Raw genomic sequence first — 26,851 nt, forward strand, 5'->3', positions numbered from 1 at the left:
TCACCTACTGGGAATAAATATCTCTTTTTATCTGGACGACTGGCTTCTCAGGGCTCAGTTGAGGGAGAAATGGATTTATCAAGAATCCTTCTTACAAAGAAATTAGGAATTTTAACAAACACAGACAACTCTCAGATCATCTCAGCTCAACAGTCTTTGTTTGGGGATGATTCTTGACTCTGACTTTTCGGGTTTTTCTCTCCCCCAAAAGAGTCAGTTCTTACCTTCTTCAAGTCAAGAGATCCTTACTCGTCAAACCTGCTCAGCAGCTCAATGGATGAACCTCTTGGGAACGTTGTCCACAGTCGAAAAGTTCATAAAGCTAGGCAGACTTTACATGAGGCCTCTTCAATTTTTCCCGAAGGTAAACTGGAACAGGAAGACGCAGGAAATCCCAGGAAATCAAACAAGATCTTCAGAAGAAAGACTTCAGGAGGGGAAGTCTCTATTTCAGTTAAGCTTTGTTGTGGCTAAATTGACAGTTTAAGCAACAGTAAAAGCAGAGGGCAGATGGTGTCAGGTGAAAATAAGTAAGGATATTCAGACAACAATTCTTGTCACAAATTTATTCTTAAAACTAACTTACAACTAGCAAATTTTGGTCCCTTTACAACTCAAGGTCGTCAAAATTCTTACAATGTAAATACATTCTTATTTCCTTTGAAACTAAGAATTTTTCAGGAAATTATTCAACTTTCACACCTCTCATACACTCAAGCAAACACATTTTCTAAAATCTCTTAATCTACAAAACCAAGCTGAAAAAAATTAATTGATAAACATTTATGTAACACTTTATATTACTTTTCCCTTCATCCTATGGGTTCCAGTTATACTTACATACAGTAGTACCTCGAGATACGAAATTAATCTGTTCCGAGGCGCCCTTCATATCATGAGGTTTTCGTATCTTGGACCACATTTTACATGTAAAATGGCTAATCCGTTCCAAGCCCTCCAAAAAGACCCCATTAAATTTCATAATAAAGCTAAATTGACCTATAAACAATGAAATACTACAACAATTTGGACCATTCAATACCTAAATTAAGACTAAAAATGCAAAACCTGTAAATAAAGTGTATATTAGTGTACAAGAAATATTATTACTGTAACGTAAAATGTGGAAGCTTACCTTTCGAGTGAGGCTACGTACATACGTAACTATCCAAGGAAGATTGCTTCTGCCTACGTACTTTTTCACAATGTTCCTGTGTGAACCTTTTCGGGGGGTGTCTTCTACAAATGATTGCACTTTATGAAAAGCGGCTTTAATATCTGATTGCACTTTGTGAATGAAAAACTGCTTTAATTTCTGCCATTTTTTTCTTCTTTTTTTGATTTTTAACTTTTTTTTTTTTTTTTTTTTTTTTTTTTTTTTTTTTTTTACAGAATTTCAACTTTCTTTTTTTGCACCTCATGACTCTGTTGGCCCTGGTGTCCATCAAAACCCTGTTCAACCAAATGCTCTCTCTGCAACTGATTTGGGTACTGAATGTTTGGCTGCTGACCTTCAACATAAACTGAAGTGCCTTGATTATACGTACACTACATACTGGTATGCATGTTGTAAATGATTGGTCTACACCCTCTGTTCAGCAGGGAGTGGAGATTCTACCAACCTTGCAAAGTTTCCAGTTATCCCATGAGAGAGACCTTGATCACTTATCCCATGTGAGAGATCTTGGTCACTTTTTTTTTTTTTTAATATTAGTATTACGTACACATTGACGATCCCGAAAACGAATACCGCGTGCATACTATAACAATGCTGGTACCGAGTGGCCGAGCCACGCCACCACGTGTACATAGTAGATGCATGATGGGAGGGACACTGGCCAATAGGAGAGAAGGATTTCATGGCTGCGACTAGCATCAGGAACCAATGGGAGAGCAGGAGGATGGTGGCGAGTCTACTAGTATACTGAGATGGCGGCGCGCGGCGCGATTTTCAAAATTGTTATCCGGGCGAATCTCAGACTTTCAGAAACCTTTCGTATCTTGAAAACTTTTCGTATGTAGAGCCGTTAAATTTTTCGTATTGGCTTTCGTATCTCGAGTTTTTCGTAAGTTGAGCCTTTCGTATCTCGAGGTACCACTGTACAGTGGACCCCCGTATTCGCGTTCTCCGGATTCGCGGACTCACACATTCGCGGATTTCTCTCGGGAATGTTTCCCTGCATTATTCACGGAAAATTTGCGCATTCGCGGTATTTTTCTATGAGAAATATCCACAAATTCCTGGTTTTTGTTATCAATTTCATCATAAAATGCACTTTTTGTGATAAAACTATTAAAAAAACCAAGTATGAAAATTTTTAGTGGTTTTTCTTAAGTTTTAACTAACAAAATAGGCAGTTTTTAGTGTTTTTATAGGGGTTCCAAACATTCGCGGATTCTAACTATTCACGGGGGGTTCTGGTACGCATCCCCCGCGAATACGGGGGGGACCACTGTATATGGTTAGGAATGTGAATATTTTGTAGGGGGCAACGGACTCCATCAGAAAGAGATTAGTATGTTCAACAAGCGCCCATGTGTGTGTTTTGTAAGGCTTCAATTGGCAACAGGTCGGTCAGCGAATATTTTTGGGGAAAGGACGGATGGTGCTGACGAACGAGAGACAGCTCAGGTCAAGGAGATGATTGCAAACATGTGTTAGTTGCCCCCGCAAATGGATATGTGACTCGAGGGGGTGTAGGTATCACCTGATTGTTACATCATGAAAGAATGCAAACAGAACCTTTGAGAACACTTGTGTGCTTGAGTTTGTGTGCACATCAGGGCCCACGCAAAACTCTATAATCCGATAGCGAATCAGAAGTTTTTCTTTAACCTGCCGACAGAAGTGACGGTTAGCGAGGCAAGCCAGAATTGGAAGGTGCACAGAGATCCAGTTAAGATCCAGTTAAAACAATTTAGTGTTGGAGTGAAGAGACACTTTTATTGAACACCAAACTTTTTATGTATGCACTGTTTGAAGACTGTTTTTGGTGGAAGGTTATAATTTCTTTTCTCTCGCATGGATTCAACATCACCATATACTATAATGGGAATTCTTTACTTTTTTGACTAACCTTATTCACATATTAGTTAGTGGGGGAAATAGAGAGAGCTAATGTGAATTAATGTGTCTTAAGTTGGAGATTGGGTGTGACATTCATTTTGAGATGATTTGAGATGAGTGGGTACACTTCATGTCTTGGTTTTTTTAACCCTTAAACGCCGAAGCGGTAAAAAAAAAATGTCTCCCGTGTGCCGGAAGTGTTTCAGAGTGAGCGAGGAAGCGGAAAAAATTATTTTTTTTCAAAAAATCACAGCGCGCTTAGTTTTCAAGATTAAGAGTTCATTTTTGGCTCCTTTTTTGTCATTGGCTGAAGTTTAGTATGCAACCATCAGAAATGAAAAAAAAAAAAAAAATTATCATTATCATATATAAATAATGCGATATATGATAGGGCAAAAACGAAATTTCACATATAATTGTATTCAAATCGCGCTGTGCGCAAAACGGTTAAAGGTAACGAGTTACTTTTTTTTTCGTTGTAATGTAAACTAAATTGCGATCATTTTGGTATATAACACATTGGTAAAACGATAAAAGCAACACAAGAGAAAATATTATCACAAAATAATGCATGAATTCGAACGCACGGACGTAAACAAATATTTTTTCAAATATTCACCATAAATCTAAATATGTCCTAGAGACTTCCAATTTCTTTCAAAATGAAGACAAATGATTTAATATTACTATACTGTAAGAATATTAGCTTACAAATGCAGTTTTCGACCATATCTGACTAGGTAAATTTGAAATTTGACCGAATGTCGAATTTTTTATATATATATTTTATATGCAATTATTTCGGAAATAAGAAAAGCTACAACCTTCAAATATTTTTCGTTTTATTCTACATGAAATTACGCACATTTTCATATAAAAAACTCTATGAAATGTCTAATATGAAATGGAGCAAATATTCCGAGAATGGAACGTACGCATTTCGGAGATTTGTGGCGGAGAAATACCGCGTGCGGAGGGAAGGAAAGATTTTTTTAAATTTCACTATAAATCTAAATATGTGCTAGAGACTTCGAATTTGTTTCAAGATGAAGATAAATGACTGAATATTACTAGACTGTAAGAGTTTTAGCTTACAATTGCGTTTTTCGACCATTTCGGTAGAGTCAAAGTTGACCGAACGTGGTTTTTTTTCTATTTATCGTGATTTATATGCAAATATTTCAAAAATGAGAAAAGCTACAACCTTCAATTATTTTTTGTTGTATTCTACATGAAATTGCGCACATTTTCATATATAAAACTTTATGTAATGGCTAATTTAAAATGGTGCAAACATTACCACAATCGCACGTATGATTTTTTCGGAAGAGTTTACCGCGCGGACGTAAACAGAAAATGTTATTTTTTTCTATAAATTCACCATAAATCGAATATTGTGCTAGAAACTTCCAATTTGATGCAAACTGAAGGTAAATGCTTGAATATTACTAGAATATAAGCGGTTTAGCTTACAATTGCGTTTTTCGACCATTTTGGTAGAGTCCAAGTTGACCGAAGGTTGAAAATTTGTCACTTATCATTTTTAATATGAAAATATTTCAAAATTGATAAAAGCTACAACAATGGGTTGTTTTTTTTTAGTTGTATTGTGCATGAAATTGCGCACATTTTCATATATAAAACTTTATGTAACGGCTAATTTAAAATGGTGCAAACATTACCACAATCGCATGTATGATTTTTCGGAAGAGTTACCGCGCGGACGTAAGGAAAAAGTTTTTTCATAAATTCACCATAAATCGAAATATTGAGCTAGAGACTTCCAATTAGTTGCAAAATTAAGTTAAATGATTGAATATTACTAAAATATTAGAGTTTTAGCTTACAATTGCGTTTTTCGACCATTTCGATAGAGTCAAAGTTGACCGAAGGTTGAAATTTTGGCACTTATCGTTATTTATATGAAAATATCTCAAAATTGATAAAAGCTACAATCATGAGTATTTTTTGTTGTATTCTTCATAAAAATGCGCACATTTTCATATATAATACTCCATGTAACGGCTAATTTAAAATGGTACAAAAATTATGTCAAAGTGACGAAATAATTTCCGAGATGTGTCACAGATACTTTTTAGTGCGGCAAGAAAGAAATTCGCGCTTGCGCGCCTGCGTAACGATTGTAAACAAAACAACACCTTGATCCGTGAACTCCCAGCATCCCCCAAGGCGCGTGATTCAAGAGTTTTTGGCTGGTAGGCCTAAAAGTATTTTTCCACGAATTTTTAAAAAAACTTTTGTATGTCGACGTAAAATACGTCCAGTCGGCACCCGAGAGACAAAAAATGTCGACGTAAAATACGTCCAGTCGGCGTTTAAGGGTTAATTAATTTTTTTATGATGTTAGTTTTTTGGGAAATAAAGGTTTTATTTTTGGATATTTCTATATCTGTACATGAAAAACCAATAACAAGTTTTCATACTTTGATCAATAGAAACAATATACATGAATAGAAATACTATTTAGTATTCTATTCTCATGCCCTACTACCTTAGAGACTTTCTACAGTCAAAAGGCAAATCACTCAAGTAATGTGAAAATGCATAGTACATCTAATACCAATTTCGGATTTGCCAAAATCACCAGAATAAATGTTTATGATAGCATGTTATAGCTCAAAATCTGGATTGTGTTAACATAAGCTTTCTCAAAATTGAAAATGATATCCATTGACATTATTTACATTTCTGTTCGTCCTGTTACATATTGATACAACAATTTTTATAACTATTCTTGCACACTAGGCACTACAGGTGGCCCTCGGTTAGCGGCAGGGGTTCTGTTCCTGGCTGCCGACGCCAAGTGATTTTTGACACTAAGCGATTTTAAAGCCTACAGCCGCCGCACACCTTCTTTCAGAATACTAGACCAGTTAACAGCGTCCTAGACCAGTCAAACAGCGGCATAATCCTGCAGTGGCGTAATAAGTAAAATTATATTTATGCAGTATAGTACTATAGAACTTAGTGTACAGTAGTACTGTACTTTACTTTATAGTATTATAAATACTGTAAAATGAAAAAAGCCTAGCTTTAATCCTTTGGGTGTCTAGAGTATGAAAAGATATAATAAGGTTTTATGCAGTGTACAGGTAGCTGTAGTGTTCAAGTTACGATAATTCGTCTTACGATCATCCAATTTTATGAGAGACCAAATTACAATAGCCTAACTTTATCCCATCTTCTAGTTACATAACTTCAAAAACAGCAAAAGAGAATAATGAAAGTATGGTTTTAACGTTATACTCGTTGCTTAAACGTGTACATCCATGAACAACCGAACGAGAAACAAATTTTTTTTCTAAGTACAACCGATTTGGATAACAACTTCCGTTTGGCTTGTATTTCAATCATCGTACTCTAGTACGTACACTATTACTGTAGTTGTTATAAATAATATTATGTAGAATAGAACTGAGATATCTTAATGTAATAACTTCATTTGCTATAGATCAAAGATCAGCGTAGATCAAAGATCAATCGGGAAATATACTGTTTAATTTAAACCTAGTTATAGCTGAAGCTGAGAAAACTGTTCAAGCTGCTAATGACCATTATTGTGCATCAGCAACAAGGATAAAACTCCAGTAAATGTATGCCATCAAACACAACCGTAGATAAAATTGAGATAAAATCATTTTAATCAAAACTACTGTGCTTGAAAGAACACATTTTACTGTTGGTTTTATGCTGATATAAGATAAATAACGTAAAGTTCGTATTACGATGATATAAAGGAATGTGAACGGAATCACATCATTTTTTTTTACTCAATAAACATGCCGCCAACGTAATCTGTTAACAAAAGAGAAATTAGTTCACAATAACAACAAGACATATCCAAGTCATATTTCCACCTAAAAACACGTCGTATAAGGAAAATTAACCCTGTCTCTTATAAGTCAAGTATCCAGATATTCATTTATGGTTACTAGAAGCAAGAAAATTTGCTCAAAATTGCATTAAACATGGCAAAACAAACTTGTATTCACCATCAGATGATTTCCAAACCAAAACATTGGCCGCTTCGCGGAATACTGGCTTAGATTTACTGAAATATTTTATAATACAGTAATATGAGAATACATACAGTATTATTGATACAGTGAAGTAACATATAACTTTTTAAAAAGATTTATGGAAAAGATGAATATTTACTTTTTCTTTTGTGCTTATCTTAATTTTTGTCACTATCCCATCTACGCAGCAGCGGCATCTCGAGCTTGCGCAGTCGTACCTCAATTGTTTGCTCGAGTAACAAGAGCAAAAAATTGACCGAGTTGCACAGTTATATTTTGTACTTCTATCCCATGGAAAAACAAACAAATTGCAGTGTTGGAAAATGGAATGTATATGCGAGTTTTGTCTTTTAAAACCAATTTATGCAACAATTGTAAATATAATTTGTTATAAAAACGTGATTCAATTATATAAATTACATTTTTATTATTTGGGTGCGATTGCAACCCATTGTCTTCATCATGTGAACGGCTGTTACAGAGACTCCAAATGGACATGCATACTTCCACTGTATCCTATTTATGTATAAAAGAAAATAAAATACCCTGTTATACATTTTTTCATATACATTTTAAACATAAATGCATGAAAAGTTATAACAAAAAGCTGAAGTTTCATTAACAAAATGAGTTATAATTAGCTCCCAAATTAATAAAATATAACCGCGTGAAGTCTCTGTAAATGCATTTTTTGGAACAGCAGTGGACAAGAACGAACATGAAAAAACATCCTCTGATAACGTGGAGGGCAGTTACAAAAGCTGCCTTAATTTGTATCATATTTATGTACAAAATTAAAAATACCAGATACGTAATATATTTGCATACACATTTTAAACATAAAAGCATGAACATTTATAAAATCGACACATCAATCGCTAAATTTGCATTTTTTTTAACTATATTTTTGGAAGAGCGGCAGGCAGCGGCTCACAAGAACGAACATGAAAAAACATCATCTTTGATAACTGGAGGGCAATTTCAAAAGCTGCCTTTGTATCATATTGATGTGCAGAAATAAAAATACCCCATACGTAATACATTTTCATACACATTTTAAACATAAAAGCATGAACATTTATAAATTGACACATTCATAGCTAAATTTGCACTTATTTAACTCTATATATTCAGCATAGAACAGCATCAGAGGCATATATTTTACCTTAATACCTATGTAATAACTCTTAATAAAATTTTTTAATATTTGCATAACCTTTATGGGATGAACAGTATTTCTACAAATGTATGTACTCGATAGACATAACGGTGCTAGCGGTGCTGTTAACCGAAAATTGTGCCGTAAAAATACCTTAAAATACTTTTTTTTTTTTTAATGGATATTTTTGACGACAGCCGTAAAACCAATTCGCCGCTCAGCGATTGCGCTGTTAACCACGGGCCGCCTGTACTTCAAATCGTAAAGTCCCCTTAAAGGCTGTTAGACCAATTTTGAAAGCAATAATTGACAAAGTTCACTTGCCATCACCAAAAGTACACAGAATAAACTACATTTTTCATACTTTAATCAATAAGAAAAATAAGAAGCATCCATAGGAGGGGGAGAATCAAACAACAGGTGACTGAGACTGCACCAATCACTTTAAGACTTAACTTGAATTAGCTGTGCTGTCATTAACACAAAGACATCCTTTAACAGAAAAAGAAGAAAAGGCTTCATGATAAGGTAAAAATTAACAACTTAATGAAATAAACAAAAACAAACAAATACTTTTAAATAAATATCAGACTTTTCCATACAAGCCAGCTCACAAACCCATTACCTTTAATTTCAACCCAAAGTCAATTTATTTTCCATTCTGTATAGAAAAAAACCTTACCACCCCAGCCTTGACTCCAACGCTTCCGACCTGGGTTGGGGGCTCATCTTGGGGAACAAGAAGCATCAGGAATGTGGTCAGAAGCCCTAAGAAGCTCCCACATTAAATAGGGAACTCAAAACCATTCACCTAGATCTTAAGCATTTTCATCCCTTGTTCAGGGAGAGATTGTAATGATAATCTCTGACAACATAACAGCGGTCTCGTACATCAGGAAGCTTGGAGGGACCCACTTGTTTTCCCTATTCCTGCGAGCTCAGGAACTCTTCCCGTGGGCAGCAAGGAACCAAGTATCACTTCTGACCCGATTCATCATAGGATGAACGTATTGAAAGACAATCTTGAGTCGCTGCAATCAAGTACTTCCAACAGAATGGGCTCTAGTTTGTGAGGGTCTCTAGAGGTTGTGGGACAAACCCTCCATAGATCCCTTCGCAACCTCGAGGAATCACAGGTTGCCCTGTTTCTGTTCTCCGATCTCAGACCCTCTCGCTTGGAGGATAGAAGTGATGTTGCAAGACTGGGCGTGTACACTTTCCCTCCCTTCAGCATGATCAAGGAGGTGTTAAACAAGCTCTCTTGTTATGGGAACGTCTTGATGACTCTGATGGCTCCCTTTTGGCCAAGAAAGGAATGGTTTCCCGACTTAATCCAACTGTTAGTGGACTTTCTGAGACTCCTACCTCTAAAATGGTCTCTGCTCAGACAACCCCACTTCCTGAGATACCACCAAGGATTGTCCTGACAGGTTACAGACTGTCGAAAACCTTGTCAGAGCGAAAGGCTTTTTGAGGAGAGCTGCAGAGGCTATTGTGAAAGGCAGACTACCTTCTAACAGACTTTATCAGTCAAAGTGGTCAAACTTCAGAAGACAGCTTTTAAGCCAGATAGTAGACTTCTTGCTGTACTGCAGATCCTCCAGGAAACCTTTTACTTCAACAATTAAGGGGTACAGGCAGTCCCTGGTTATGGGGGGAGGGGGTTCCGTTCCTGGGGATGTTCTGATAAGCAAAAACTGCCATTAACTGAAACTTTGTGATTTATGGCGCCATAAAACCTGATTGCCGATAACCGTAGACTGCCTGTATATAGATCTATGATCTATGCTTAATTCCAAGATTTAAACGACCTCATTAAATCTCTTGACTATTCAAAGCAAGTCAGAACTGATGCCATTTCTTGGAATTGGGACGTTGTGTTAAAGTGGCTACCGGGTCCCACCTACGAACCTCTTCGTTCTGCTTCATTAAGGAACCTCACTAACAAGAAGTTCTTCCTGGTGGTCTTGGGCACAGCTAAGCGTATTAGCAAAATCCAGACCTTAGACAAGAGGATCAGATTTTTGCAAGGAAGGCAATTTGGTCCTTCTCACTAGGTGTCTTGGCTAAGAATGAGAACTGCTCTAACCCATGGTCTCGTTCATTCACTATCAAGAATCTGATGGATATTCTGGGGCCAGAGGAAGAGGAAAAACTTCTATGTCCAGTGAGATCCTTGAGATATTATCTTCAAAGAACATAAGAGGTCAGGATTGCCTTGGATTCCCTTTGATGGTTGATGAAAAATCTGTCATGTCCTTTCTCCAAAAGTGCCCTAACTTTCTTTTTGAGGAGCCCTTATTATGGAATATCATTCCCAGATTCAGGCAAGCAACCTTCTGGAAGTGCAAGTCCATCTTCACTTCACATTGTCGTAAGGATATAGAGACTACATTAAAAAACTGTAATACTTTAGGACCTTTATCCATGGCTGGCATGGTGTTGGGAGAGGAAGCATAGGGGATCTTTCTTCCTCTTGCTTTCCTTTGCCTTGATGTAAGATGTTGTGTTTTGTTTGGAACCCTGGGGGCACATTGTTTGGCTAGAGTGCCCACCAGTCTTTTAAGCAGTGGTTTGGGTTGTGACGTTGGTTTTACGGTGTAGTTAACAGTGTTGTGATCCTATTCTGGTCTTTGCCCAGGGCAAGGGGGTTTTACGGTGTAGTTAACAGTGTTGTGATCCTATTCTGGTCTTTGCCCAGGGCAAGGGCATCTTTAGTAACTTTGTGAGCCATGGGTGTACCTCCCTCTCTACAAAGTTTCCACTTATGTAGCGCCGACTTTGGGCTATACGGCCACGTCCTCTACAGGCCAAGTGGAGCATTGAATAAAGGCAGTACCTAGTTATCTGCAGTGTTCCCTTGCCAGGTTAGAAAACAACAGGCATTTATTTTTAATAGCTGGTAACTGTTTTGTGTTAAATTCATTATCCAATTTAATGCTTTGAGGTAGAGTATGTCCATGGATCCTACTTCCTGTAAGTGTGGAATCGGCTATGTAATTACTTGGTAAGTTTCTTATGCAAAAATAACATTTTTATAATAAAATTAATTGTTAAGTTTCTTATGTAAAAATAACATTTTTGTAATAAAATTAATTTTTACATATACTTACCAGGTAATTATATAATCAGAACCCTCATGCCTACCTGTGCATGGATTAGGAGCGCAAAATGTAATGACGCCTTCTGCCAGTTTGTTTCCCTCACAACACCAAAAGTGGGTGGAGCATGTTCACTACACCTGGACAACTAACTTACGCTACCGCTAATGTAAATTTTAGGCTGCTGTTGGTAGGAAGCACTTAGCTATGTATTTAGTGTACTTGGTAAGTGTATGTAAAACAAATGTTTAATAAGAATGTCATTTTTGGTGGTCGGTTTGTTTACTAGCTTAGTAGTTATTATCATTTAATCATTCCTTGCAAGTTCATTTACCCTTTTATCATGATAGTGCCAAGCCTTGTATGATTTTATTGTATGAAGCTTAGTATGTGTTTTAATAAGCTTAAACCAGCTTCTGCCATAACTTTCTGCGTCCATTGGTCCCTTGGTACATTCTTGGACTGATAACTATAGAATTAGCTCTTGCTTAAATGCTTTTTGTTTCATCATGTCAGGATTTTGAGACTCCGCGAATAGTTGGAACCCTTATAAAAATGCTTAAAATGGCTTATTTTGTTAGTTAATACTCAAGAAAAATCCACTAAAAATGTTTATACCTGTTTTTTTAATAGTTTTATCACAAAAAGTGCATTTTTGATGAAATTGATAAGAAAAACTGGGATTTGTGGATATTTCTCATAGAAAAATACTGCGAATAGGCAAATTTCCCGCGAATAATCGGAGGATATGTACCAGAGAGAAATCCGCGAATCCGGAGATCGCGATTACTGGGGCTAACTGTATTTGTACCATCTAGTTTTTTTAAATTATTTATTAAGGGAGTTATCAGTGCCCCAGTTTTATGACACTTGTTTAGCACCAAAATGGGGCAATTAATACAGTATTGGCGCTGATATGTACCTAAAAGAAAGAGTGCCATTAATTGTTTATCAGCACTGATATGCCTGAAAATCGCAGATTTTCAGTTATTGGTGATTTTCGTTTATCAAGCCATTGGAATGGAACCCTCGCCAATAATTGGGGACTGCCTGTGTTGGCTTTTCATGCCATAGTATTTAGCACCTTAAATTTTCATATATGACTATTCGTTGTAATTGTTAGGATTATGGCTCAACTTAAGTATGTAAGTGTATGGGAGCGCCAAGCAATCAGTGTCAGAGGTTCATGGTTATTATTGATAATGGTCTTTATTTACTCTGAATTGCATGTAGGAATCAAACTTGTTCTTGGCTTAACTTACAGGACATAAAAGGACTGGCCATCCCCTCACCGGTGTCAAATATCAGACTTCTAAGAAAGTGGTTGCTTCATCTCATCAAAGGGCTCTTTTGCACTATTTGCAGTTTGGGTAGATCCAAGCTATTAAAAAAAAGTCTATGACAAGTAGTAAACCAAAGAATTTGTATCATCAATTCCATGAAAAATTGAAGCAAAATCTTCAGAACAATACTTGACAGCATTTCAGAGGAGTTGTTTGACTGTGAACCTCATTACCATTGGTCAAAACACTTTAAAAAATCTTTGTGGCTACTCCATCCAGTTGAAGAGCCACAACATAGGCTACAGCTTGGAATGATGTTTCTTTTCTTACCTTGTGGTAGGGGTGGCTGGTATTAGCTGAATCATGGGGTTGGAAGTACACTTAAATTTCCAGGGTTTGAGGTTGTATAATTTAGCTAAGTGTCAGGAAGGTAAGACAACATGAATATGGGCAGTGTTTGAGTGGTTTTAGGAGTATGTTGTGATCCTAGGTATCAAAACCATACACTGATAAGAAGATTGCTTCTTCAGATAAGGATTCCAAGATGCTTCTGATGATAATGCTCAGGTTTAGTAAGATAGAGGAACCAGTCAGTATCCTCATTGACTTTACTGATCACACTAATGAAATGGATAAATATTGTAATGCCAGATTCCTCGCCTTCAGTAGATATCAGAGATATTTTTGCAATGAGAGATTACATTGTTGAACTCATGGCTTCACTGTAGCTCATATTGTATTGAAGTGGTTTGACAGGCAAGAGGGCTCTCGAAATGGGGAAAAAGATATTCCTTTGGTACAAATCTAGTAATTGTCTCTTCCTTTGTGCTGTACAGGTTCTATGAAAACTACTACCAGGTGCAAATTTTAAGAATTAAATTATGTGAATAACTGAAAAGTACCCAAAAGGTTGTTACTGAGCCGGTTGCAGACTGGTGATACTTGCCTCACATATGAGAAGTATATTTTGGATGGCAGTGTTGCACCATAGTGCATTTATAGTGGCAGCTACTATTGATTGAGCATGCTCTGGTGAGCTGCTGCTCAATTCATGGGCAGCATGAGAAAGTATTGCCTTCACCTGAAAGCACTTACTGGGATTTTTGGTTAAGTTTTAGTTAAGCCCCTACAGGCACTTTTAAAGAAAATATAAAGGACATTTAGACCATTATTTTTAAATAATATTTTAGTCTGAATGAGTGTGTTTAATACACTGGTTTTGCATTAGTATGTGCAGGCTTTTTGAGTTTTTAATAATGGTAATACATACAGTATTTTAATAAATATCATATCTTAATGGGCATAGTGGTGATGGATAACTGCTGCAGTTCAACCACCTAGCCATATGACCCAAGTTTTGTATGTTCATTCATCCATTAGAATGTCAGTTGTCAATTTGATATTATGTCTTACATCTGATACTGTCTGCCTTCTCTGGTATTGAGGAAGTGTAATGCCTCTTTTGTTGCCACAAATCTGTTTGGGAAATTTCTTTAAAACATAGAAGCAGTGTGAGGTTTCAGATGTGGGAAGTTAGAATTATTTTCTACACTGAACTTTAAGATGTATTTATGAAAGTGAGAGGGAAAGCTTAGTCCATTCAGTTGTTAAATTTATGTATTTAATTTAGTGATTCCAGTACTACTGTATATCTAGGTTAAAATGATCTACTAGGGTATGTACAGAACTCATAAGATGTAACAGTATCTGTAAAGTATCTGTACAGTCCAAAACATGTTTTGGACTGTGCGGATTCTTTGTAGTTTTGGTTAGGGTTAAATCTATGTTTAGGTTTGTGACCGTGTGATATCCGATAATCCTGGATTATCTCTTTAATTTTTACCCTTTTGACAAATTAACCATCTGGTATTCTTGATCTTGTTGTGCACCTGAACTTTCTCTCCAATTGCATTTCATTCGTTCCTTGACAATGTCTTAGTAAAGACGAAAGCGCTTGGATTTCTGACTACCATTTTCCTGTGGTATTCGCTTATTTAATGAAGTCACGTGCATCTACTGTGATTTTTTAAGCATAGTGTACTATGTAGAATACAGTTTACATACTGACAGCAAAATGCTCAATATTACATACTGTTATACTGATTTACCTAGACAATTCACTTTTCTCCACCAATAATTCATGCTGTACATCAAAAATGCACAATTCCCAAAAGACTTCATGCCATAATAAAACTGATAATTTATTTGAAACAAATCACCATACATATATATAATGACAGGTAGTACTGACTTGCAGTACATATTAGCGTTGTTGCTTTTGCAGAAAATGTGTACATGGCTGCTGTTCACCTGTATGCTGGCTTATTTATGAGTGTTTGTGTATCATCTATGCTACCTGTGCAATAGGAATGAATGTGCTTGGTTTTATTGCATGGAAGGATCTGGAAGATACAATATTGTGTACTGTACACACTACTCATTTTTTGTATGTCAACTGATATCCTTGCGATTTCTCATTATTTGCAGGATCCACCAAATTTCCTTGTTGAAGCTGAGCTAAGAAGTCATGTAGCACCTGTAGTGGTTGTGGAAGAACAACCAGACATAGCAGACACCTCGGATACACTTCTCATTGACACTTCAGAACCTGAACCACCACCTATACCACCTCATCCAGATATTGTAGACACTCATAATGGGTTAGTGTTTGTTAGGTTAATTACCTAGTAATTTGGAAAGACTTCTACTCTAGTTGAAGGTTACAATTTCAGCACAGTAACTCACCGAGATAATGGATTAAGGGCGCCAGCTAGCCAATATAGCACGAAAAATGCAAAACCATGAAAAAATTAATGGAGCTTCGTATGGCAATGGAGAAGTGTATATAAAAGGGATTTTGACGTAAGGAAAAATCTATTTCTGGGCGATTGGCTCGTGTCGCCAGCGAAATATCCTTTAATCTATTATTTCTAGGGTAAATGTACTAACACATACCAGAGAATAAATAAAATAAAGAAAAAGGCCAGTATAAACTGACTCGCTCACCCTCCAAAAGGGTGTCGGTATGAATACTAGGCGAGTGAGACCACTACCACGAGCCAAATGCCAATAGAAATCTCCCACTACAAAAACCCTCCAAGAGGAGAGCCGACCCACAGAGTGAGCAGCTCGTACTACTACTACTCCATCCCAATGCTGCCGACTGCTGCGCCTCTAGTGGCCATCCTGAAGTTAGCAGACAATCTTGGGCGAAGGGATGGGTAGGGTGGGATTTCGCTGGCGACACGAGCCAATCGCTCCCAGGAAATAGATTTTTCCTTACGTCAAAATCCCTTTTCTGGGCTCAGCTCGTGTCGCTGCGCGAAATCGTACCAGAGAAATAGCACAAGATTGTAAACAAAAGTAATAAAATAAATCAGAATAGGTCTCAAATAAAAGAGAGAAAATAAATATAAAAAAGAATATAATTGCTAAAAAGATACAAATACACAGTGATACAAAACTTAGAAATATGCTTAAATTACACTTAATTCTAATCATGTTTCTTATCATAAGGTAATTTACATATGTACAGAGTAAAATGGTTTACATGTAACAAAATGGTAACTGTGTAAAGGCATGTATCAAAATATAATAAGCAAATTAAGATAATCAAATGAACAAATTAATCAACAATGATAATATATAAGGAATGTATATGACTTAATATACAAAACCCGTAACCATTATAAATAAAATGTATCCCCTAGCATAAAAAATAAGGGGGGTAACATCCAAGAGAATCAATATCTATAATCATCTGTGAGTGTCCCTAGCAAAAAAATAAGGGGCACCCACTACATCATCATAAAGCAGCTAAGACACAAGGTGAATGTAAATGAACACGGCAGGAATAGACGAACTGTTGGGTGAGGCAGGTAGAAAGGAGGACTGAATCTTCTACTACAAATTAACTAGAGTCAGGGGAAACTATGTTACCCGCTGCTACTGCTGAAAATTTCAGAGCTTCCAAGGACTTAAGGTAATGACGTTTGAACACTGTCGGCGATTTCCATCCGGTATACTTTTTCAACTCACCGAAGTTCATGTGTTGGAAATAATTAATTGAGGTGGCTACTGCCCTGACATCATGTGCTTTCGGGAAAGAGTCAGGATTGGCTTGCTTAATAAAGTACAGGATTTGTTGCCTGATGCCTTTAATGGATAAAGTTCCACCTTTTTCCCTCTTAAAGAGGGGACCCGATGAAGATGAGGAGGTCCTGGACAGAAAGGCTCGTAAGGTTGTAACTGGGCAAAGAGATACATCTTGTGGAAGGGGTAGTACCTTCCAAGGTTCCCACCTCATCAAAGGATCTTCATTCTTTGCTAAAAAGCTACGTTCCGGAGAAAGTAGGACCTCCCCTGTGGGAAGGAATTGAATATGGTCCGGATCTCTGGATAAAGCCGACAGTTCTGAAATTCTTGCTCCTGAAGCTAAGCTTAATAAAAATAGGGTTTTTCTTAAGAGCATTATAAACGAGCATGTGTCATTATTGGTTTCTGAAGCCAGTTTTAGAACATCGTTTAAGAACCATGAAACTGACGTAGGCCTTACAGAAGGTCTAAGTCTAGCACATGCCTTAGGAATAGACGAGAAGTAGGAATCCGTCAAGTCTATGTTGAACCCAAATTGAAATATCTTTTTCAAGGCTGACTTGTTTGTCGTAATCGTGCTAGCTGCTAAACCTTTTTCAAATAAGGATCTGAAAAAGGATATAGCTGAATTAACTGTCATGATTCTAATATCTGATTCTCTCAGGAAGATTGCTAACTTTTTGACAGCAGCATCATACTGTCTCAAAGTTGAATCCCTTTTATCGGATTCCAAGAAGAGAATATTCTGAGGGTCAATATTCGCATCTCTTTTTGCCGCAAACTTCATGAAGTCCATAAAGTTAGGGTTTTGAGAATCCCTGAGGAAGCGAACACAGTCTTCGTTTGTACTGACTGGGAGAGCCTGGGATTGGGGATCCGAAGAGGACGAAGGCCCAGCTCCAGAATTAGGGGATACCAATTGCTCTTCGGCCAGTCTGGGGCTACTAGAGCCACTTGACCCTTGAATGTTCTGAGTTTGTTTAAAACTTTCATGAGAAGATTCACTGGAGGAAAGACATAAATCTTCTTCCAGTTGTTCCAGTCTAGAGCCAGGGCGTCCGTGGCATAGGCCAGAGGGTCCAGGTTGGGGGCTACATAACACGGCAGTTTGTGATTCGCTTGAGATGCGAAGAGATCCACTTGTAGCCCTGGAACTCTTTGAAGGATCCATTGGAACGAACTGTTGTCCAGTGACCATTCCGACTCTAAGGGGCACTGATCGGGATAACGCGTCTGCTATGACGTTTCTCACTCCAGCTATGTGAGTGGAGGAGAGATGCCAACTGAACTTGTCTGCCAGGGAGAAGATGGCTACCATGACATGATTTAGATGACGTGACTTGGGAGCCTCCCCTGTTTATACAATGTAACTACTACCACTGCGCTGTCCAGAACTAGCTTTATGTGGGAGTACTTTGGTGGGCGTAACCTTTTTAGAGTCAAGAACACTGCCATTGCCTCCAGTACATTTATATGGAACTGACTGAACTGAGGTGACCAAGTTCCTTGAACCTTTTTGACCTGGGAATACCCTCCCCAACCGCTTAAGGACGCGTCTGTGTGGATGGTGATCCCTGGTGGAGGGAACTGAAGGGGTACTGACACTGACAAATTCTTGACTTTCGCCCACGGCCGAAGTCGATTCTTTAGAATCAGAGGGACTGAGGATAGTTTGTCCCTGGACCTGACATTTGCTCGTGAGCGCCAGATTCTGGTTAGGTCTTTCAGTTTGGCTTTCATTAAGACGTTCGTCACTGATGCAAACTGGAGAGAACCCAGGATCCTCTCCTGAGCTCTCCTTGACGCCAGTTTGTGACTTAGAAATTGCTTGACTGACTTCGCTATTTCTTTCCTTTTGGTTGATGGAATCGACAGAGTATGGGAGGATAGATTCCATTGAATGCCCAGCCACTGAAAGTTTGACTCTGGAGTGAGTCTTGACTTGGTCCTGTTTATCTTGAAGCCTAGATATTCCAGGAACTGAATCACTTTCAGTGTAGCTCTGTTGCATTCCTCGACTGTTGAAGCCCAGATCAACCAATCGTCGAGATACGCTACTACCATAATCCCTTGTGACCTGAGTTGTTGCACTACCACTTCCGCTAGTTTCGTGAACACCCTGGGTGCCACGTTGAGTCCGAAGGGAACTACCTTGAAGGAGAATGTCTGGTCTCCTATCTTGAAACCCAGATATGGACGGAAGTGTCTTGCAATAGGGATATGATAGTAGGCGTCTGTAAGATCGATAGAGGTGGTGACGGCCCCACGGGGAAGTAAGGTCCGCAACCTGCGATCGTGAGCATCTTGAACTTGTCGCAGCGGATGGCTAAGTTTAAGCGGGACAAGTCTAAGATTACCCGTTCTTTTTTGTGAGCCTTTCTTTGGCACGCTGAACAAGCGACCTTGAAATTTTAATCTCTTGACTCTCGCTATAGCTCCTTTCTGAAGGAGGTCCTCTGCGTACTCTGTCAATTCCTTGGAAGGGGAAGTTGACGAAGGTCTGGATGGAGGTGGGTTCGTCACCAGCTCCAACCCCAGGCCTTTTGACACTATGCTCTGAGCCCATTCGCTGAAGTTCCACCGGTGGCGAAAGTGAAACAGCCTCCCTCCTACCTGAAGTTCTTCATTGGTTCTGGGTAAAACCACCGCCTCGACCTCCTCTGAAGTGCTTTTCCCCCTATTAAAGGGCCTCCCGACCCTCTCCCACGAAAGGAACGCTTACCTCCTATGGCCCTCCCTTAACCCGAGCGGTCATACTTCTGTGAAGCTTGACTCTCGAAGCTTGATTGTAAGCTGGAGAGAGGCGTAAGAGGGTGGAGGGCTGAGGCTGTAGGGCATATCACATAAATTGGTTGTGATTGAGCCTTAGAAGTGGAAGGTTGGGCTGTTTGCACTAAGGGCACCGCTGGAACTTGCTGAGGAAAGCGTGGCTGCTTTTTCTGGTAAGGATGGAAACGCCTAGGTTTCCTCTGTCCCTTACCTTTAGGTGTTAGGTCTTGCCTCCTCTTAGCCGTAAGGCCCCAACGGTCCTTAAGGCTCTGGTTCAGCCTCGTAGCCTCTGACTGGACTTCCTTCACCATAGCTTCTGGGAAGAGATCTGCTCCCCAGATGCTAGACGAGAGTAACCTATTCGGCTCATGTCGAATGGTTGCCTCTTGTAGGACATGCTTCCTACAATTCGTTCTAGCAGTGGCAAACTCAAACATATCCGACTGTACCGTTTGAGTCAGGGCTTTGGTCATGAGTTTAAAAAGCGGTTTCTGAGCCATAGGCTATGGTTGCTACCTCGGACATAGCCATAGAGTTAATTGACCTGGCTAATCGCGATTTCGCGTCAAATTCAGCCTGAATAAGGCTATCTGGGAGCCTGGGTAGCTTTTCACCAAACTGCTCCATAGCACAGTCAGGTTTGAGTTTGCCAGCTGAGAAGGTGTTCGGCAAGTCTTCCCACAATTCTCCGGCTGAGGGGAGCAACGGAGATGTGGGATCTGCTTCCTTCAATTGAGGCATGGGTTCCCCCTTCTGGGCCGCTGGGATGGTAGACCTCGCGATCTTTGTCAGGAACGGGAGCGGGGTACTCTCATCCATTGTGAAAATGGTAAAGGGACTCTTAAAAGGTTGTATCTTGGTATTAGAACAATCCATGTCCCTCTAAACACCTGAGCCATTCTCTCTGAGCCTGTTCTCGTGAATAGAGGACTGTTTCCTTTGGTACCCTATCATCCCGAACCATGGCTGAAGCTGTAAGCCTTGCGTAGCCTATGAACGGAGGCTGGAGGTCTTCCGGGTAGAACTCGAAGTCCTCTATCCTTCGAGTTCCAAATTCCGGTATTGAAATGAGATCGTCCTGGAAGGGGGCGTATGACGCTACTCTCCATGGATTGTTCATCGAGAACGGAGGTAGCGAGTCATACGGAGGAAGCTGAGTTCCACTCGTATTGGAAAGTGGAGGAGAGGCTAGAGGGGCTTCTCTCAGTCCGGCTATAATGGAGTCCTGGGAAGTAATCCTATCCGACAAACGAGAGATCATTTGTTCCATGCTACTCTTAGGGACCCAACCAGGTCGCCCACCTGTTGCAACAGGCCAGCATTGGAGTCCAAGCCAGGCCGGAGCTGCTGCGGAGGTGGAGGGTGGCTCTGAATCGGAACCAAGGGTAGCGGAACTGGTGACTCTGCCGGAGGGCGAGATCTCTCTCTGGAGGATTTACTCCTCGAGGACTTAGAGCCGGAGCTAGAAGCTTTAGACCTGTCTGCTCCGGGATTACCAGCCGGAGACTTACGCGAGGAGGATGACGCCGAAGCCGTTCTTCTTAGACGACGACGACGTCTTAGACAAGGATTTCACTGCTTGACCCTTGACCTTAGGTCTAACCGAAGCATCAGGAGGAGTATACAATTCATCACCTGTAAAGCCTTGGAAGGATGGAGAGGTTGCAGGAGTAGAAGAAACAGTTACGCCCAAGGGTGACCCTTGGGTGTCCACTATACCTACCTCGACCAACAGGTCGTCTACACCTACCATAGGTTCCACATTAATATCTAAAGTCGCGACATCCGTGGAGATATCCTGGTCTTGGTCAGTTAATGAGGCAGCCAGCTGTTGTTGGATGAAGGCGATAGTCGGGGCCGCCTCTACTGGGTCGACGTATCCTGGTCGCCTTGCCTCCGGGGAAGATTAACAGCGCCAACCGCTTCTCTAAGATGTAGGGCATACCCTTGGCGGCGTTCTTCCCAAAACCGCCGACCCAGGCCCGCAGGGTTGCCAGTGCGGTATCCCTCACTGCCGGCGCCTGGAAGAGAGGGCGTAGATTAGATTTAAGAATCACTTAAACTAAAACTTAAAGTATAACTTAACTTAGATGCCTTAAGTTAAAGTGAATGATGAAAACTTAAGCACTAAAACAGAAGCGGAGCAGCTACCGGAGATGGAATACTTACCCCTTCTAAAAGCTGGCTCACCAGATCGTAACATATGGTACACGTCTCATGGTACCAGACCTGGATGTCCCCGTGCAGAGTCGCGCATGGAGCATGGGACCGGCAAACTTCGTGTCCACATGGGTCCTGAAGTGTGGCGGCGCATCCCGGATGCTCACAGTTGGTGGTCTGTAAGTGGGAAGACACATGAGTATCTTAAAGAACATCACTTACAGGCTAAAGGACAGAAGAACTCCGTTGCGTGCCGGAGCTCGGAAAAAATTTGGGCATAACCCCCCCCTGCTTCGCCTGAATAGGCTATAATCCCGGAGAGATCCGGTAAGACACGTAAGGGGGGGGGGAAGGTTTAAGGTACTTAAGATAAACTTATAGTTAATCTAATAACACTTAAACCTAAAACTCAAACGAACCGGACCAAGTCCAGTGCGTAGCGGAGTGTAGTAACTCGGCAATACGGTAGGTTAGCAGGGACCCACTGTATGTTCCGTTCCACTCTACTGGGTGGACTAACATCTTTCCGCTGGATGCCAGGACTCCGATCATGAAAGGAGCCCTAGTAAGGTGGGAAAGAGCGAGAAGACATACAGTCTCGAGCGAACACGGAGCGACAAGGAAGCAACGGATGGGGGGAAAGGCCAGTACCCCCCCACCACATTACCACCCGGCCGACCGAGAAGCCGGAGAGGTCGAGTCCAGTCTGGGTCTGTCCCGTCTCCCTGGCCCCTCCGCCTGGGGGGAGAGAGGGAAGCAGGCCTCTGGTATGTGGAGCGAGCATGGGCAGACCGACCCACCCTCCCCCGACTCTATGGAAGAGCGGGAGGGGGGGGAAGATGATCTGGGCAGGCGTCCTGGCTGAAACTCGTGATCGCGTAGTGACCACGAGGCGGTAAGACCAAAACAAAACAACTAAGCCTAGGACAAACCAACTGATCAGAGAGATGCTATCGGGAAGCAACTGAAACTGAAAGCAGGAGCATAAAGGCCCACTGGGCCAAAACCAACTGATCAGAGAGATGCTATAGGGAAGCAACCGAACTGATGAGCGGTAGTATAGGCTCAAGGAGCCAGGACCTAGGCTAAGCCAGACGCCTAACTAACCTAACCATACAAAAAACATGGTACAAATAATAAAATTAAAAGAAAGAAAACAATATAGTAGAGAAAAAATCCAGGAGTGTACGGACTAACCCGAAGGAAAGTCTACCACTCCAAAAGCTAGTCAGAGGCCGATACTAAGAGCCGGGACTAGGGTCTGGGAAAGAAGAAGCCTACATAAGGTAAAAGACATGCATGCATGACAAACCTGAGTAGACAGTACCCTAAGTAAAAACGGATAAATAATATAGAGCGTACATAGATAAGGGGAGGTTCTAGGTATGGGAGGCCAGGAACGAACCCACCATGAGGCAGAACAATGCTGCCATGCTTCCGACCCAGAGTACGTATTTATACCTAAAAAACCGGCAAATACTGTCTCAGGGCCGGAAAAAACCAACTAACCATAATTACTGAGTACTTAACTTAGCTGCTGCATAGCTGCACGCTCCATTATAGATAAATCCAACGAAAGGGCACAAAAAACACAGAGAGAAAAATAGCACGTGTGACTCGTGTGCGCTAACTGAAAAGGATGGCCACTAGAGGCGCAGCAGTCGGCAGCATGGGATGGAGTAGTAGTAGTACGAGCTGCTCACTCTGTGGGTCGGCTCTCCTCTTGGAGGGTTTTTTGTGGGAGATTTCTATTGGCATTTGGCTCGTGGTAGTGGTCTCACTCGCCTAGTATTCATACCGACACCCTTTTGGAGGGTGAGCGAGTCAGTTATACTGGCCTTTTTCTTTATTTTATTTTTCTCTGGTATGTGTTAGTACATTTACCCTAGCAAAAAAAGATTAAAAGGATTAAAGAGGGTTTCGCGCAGCGACACGAGCTGAGCCCAGAAAAGTATTTTGTCAAAATTCCTCATACTTTCATAGTTACAAGGTAATTAGTAAATGTAACTCAATAAGCAAAAAACATTGATCCTTACAAGAAAATGCAGTATTTTTTCTGTTATTGTAAATTTTGATAATTATTATGAAACAAATTGTGAGCAATGGCATCTGTAGAGAGACGGGAAGACTGAGCTTGACACCCTCCAGTGCGAGCAGAAACATGAAAGAGAGAGAGTACACGTTTGAGTTTCACCTCTGACATTTGCTTGCTTTTTACGTCTGTTTTTCTTTGTTTCAGCAAAGTTTTTATCATGCCAAAGAACAAAAGACAAGCGAAACATGTCGCTAACATACAGAAGAAGAAAATTGACTCTAATACAGTTCAGATGATCATAATATCGTCGATAATAGCAGAATTAGTGAAGGGGAGAGAGAGAGAGTGAGTGTTGTGTGAGGAAGGAGCACCCTGTCTCGCCTGACGCAGTACTCAGGCTACAATTTTTGAGCAAAGAAATCTTCATTTATGATTAAGTTATGATAAATAACATAGTTTTGGTTTATTAATACCCAGAAAGGAATATAAAATTCATAATAATCATGATTTATTAACATTGTCTTCATTGGTCCCCCCGTATTCACAGGGGATGTATACCAGACACCCCTCGCAAATAGTTAGAATCAACGAATAGTTGGAACCCCATTAAAAATGCTGAAAACTGCCTATTTTGGTAGGTAAAACTCAAGAAAAACCCTCTACAAATTTTTATACCAGGTTTTATTTAAATAGTTTTATCACAAAAAGTGCATATGATGAAATTGATAAAAAAACCAGAAATTTCTGGATATTTCTCATAGAAAAATACCACAAATAGGTGAATTTCCCACGAATAATGGGTAGATATGGTCCAGAGAGAAATCTGTGAATGCATGAATCCAGAGAATGCGAATACGGGGGCCCACTGTATCTCAAAATTATACTTATTGACCTTCAGATTCTATCTTCTCCCTTAGTTTTAAAGCTATAGCATTGAAATTTGGTATATAACTTAGAAAGACATTATAGAACAATCAAATGTAGCCCATTTTTCAAGTTTTTGTTTCATTTTTTTACTTTTTTTCCTGATTTATAGGGTTTATATTTTAGCCATGATGAAAAAATTCATATCTAGCTAAAAAGTTGCTTTTAGAGAAAAAACTCATTTGATTGGAGATTACATCAGGTCTATATATGGTAGTAAGTAATCCCAGGTCTTGATATTAAGTATTAAGGGAGGAGATAGACTTTGAAAAATGGTTTTTTTCCTGGTAAATCACACTGGCGTTACAAAACCAAAGGTCAGAGGTGAAAATTGTATGTGGTTTAGAGATGTCCCAAGTCACCTTATTAAGTGGTATGAATGTCAAAGTCCTGTCCTTAAAATATGGGGTTAGCTGGCTGGCACCCTTAAAGTGTCCATACCTACCCCACTATAAAAGAAACAATATTTAATTGTACATAGTGTATATGTGAATGCATGTTTTTCTTATAAAGTCCAGGTATATTTATGCCCCTTAAGCTACTGTAAAATGCTTATAACTGCCTATATTTACAGCTCACTGCCTAATTTGATAGTTCTAACAAGCAGTATACAATATATCATTCTAAAACAATTTAAAATAGAAATACATGCCAAATCATCCTTAAAACCTCCCAAAGTCATCTTTTAGCAACTAATTTTTACCCCTTTATATTTAAGTATAGCTTTTGTCTTTCATAGTTGTTTTTTTTTTCTTTTTTTGTAGTACGATATACCACAGGCTGTTATCTCAGTGCAGTACTATAGTTAGAGTTAGTTATTTGAAGGCTTTAACACATGTTTTATACTATTGATACTAAAATACTCCATTTTTAGTGATTGTTTTTATGAAAGTACTGAACTATCATTTGGAATAGTTTGGAATAGTTTTAACAACTTGCTATCCTTAGCTGTTTGTAATTGACCTTGTACCATAAATATGAATGCCTATTATGAATACATCAGTAGCAATTTTGTGTACAGTATACATATATGCAAATGTTCATTTTTCATCCATTGAAGGTCATTAGAAGAGGTTGTTGCTGAACGCGAGTCCTTGATAGATGCCCTTCATGGAGAACTTGAGGCTATGCGTGCTGAAGTTCAAAGAGTACGATCTCATGCTACTCACAATGAGGAACAGTTGAGGCTTCGTATAAATGACCTTGAGTCTACCATTGCTGAACTTGTAAGTTTACCCCAGTTTTAGTTTTCTAGTTATAGTTATCCAGAAAATGTATGGAAGTTATTTAAAGTTCAAAATACAGCAATGATTGTGCTTGCTTTTGTAGACTGAAATGTACCATTTATTAGAAACATTGGAAATTAAAGACTTTTGGTCTAGCAGTCCAAACCCAAACCCCTGCAATGTTAGGAAAGGTTAAAATTCTGCCACCCTTCAGTTTTAAGTAGAAATGCAAAACTGTGTGTCAATTGCTTGTCTCTAGAACATTGTACTACTCTCTCTCTCTCTCTCTCTCATCCCTCTCTCTCTCTCGTCTCTCTCTCTCTCTCTCTCTCTACAGAGATGTATGTTTTTTGTATGATAAATAAATGATTTACTCATTTTCAAATATTAATGTAAACAGCAATAATATCAATTAATTAAAGAAAATACTAAATAGAATTATTAAAGAAAATACTAAATAAAATTAGTAAGATTTTAGTTTAGAAATTACAAAATTATGTAAGAATGAAGGAAATCCCAGTCTTCACACATCTTTTCTTCGAACTCCTGGTACCAAACTGAGGACCAACAGCTGTCAAATATATCAAGTAATGTGACAGGAGGGGAGGGAGTCTCTCTCTCTCTCTCTCTCTCTCTCGATCTCTCTCTCTCTATCTCTCTCTCTCTCTCTCGTAGTAGCCATCTTGCTTGGTGAGACGTACCCGCGTGAAGTCAGATTAATCAACAGATATCACAAGTTTAACATACGACTAGAATTTGATAAATATCTAGAAGTGTTCGTGAACTATCGGTTGGATAAGATTAGTGTGAAAATAGTAGGATAAAGCGTCTTCTAAGTTAGTTTATCAAGTGTAATACTATAAATCAGAACAAGATGGCAGTAAGTTCCAACTGCGGGAAGAGGTGGCGTAATTTGGCGTGTTTAAGCATTTCGCAATACGATGAGGTAGCAGGAAGGGAACTGGCATTTCTCATCTATGAAATCAGCACAG

The 26,851-nt window shown here is 39.5% G+C and overlaps 1 protein-coding gene across 2 annotated transcripts in view; it reads left to right on the forward strand.

Moving 5' to 3' along the window:
- Positions 1-26,851, forward strand: part of LOC135212692 (huntingtin-interacting protein 1-related protein-like) — a 233,418-nt gene that overhangs the window by 41,271 nt on the left and 165,296 nt on the right. For both annotated transcript variants that reach the window (XM_064246371.1, XM_064246370.1), the window contains exons 3-4: positions 15,138-15,310; positions 25,694-25,859. In XM_064246371.1, the coding sequence (XP_064102441.1) occupies positions 15,138-15,310; positions 25,694-25,859 (339 nt within the window). The remainder of the gene's footprint in view (positions 1-15,137; positions 15,311-25,693; positions 25,860-26,851) is intronic.

Source organism: Macrobrachium nipponense, chromosome 41, assembly GCF_015104395.2.
Source record: "Macrobrachium nipponense isolate FS-2020 chromosome 41, ASM1510439v2, whole genome shotgun sequence".
NCBI lineage: Eukaryota > Metazoa > Arthropoda > Malacostraca > Decapoda > Palaemonidae > Macrobrachium > Macrobrachium nipponense.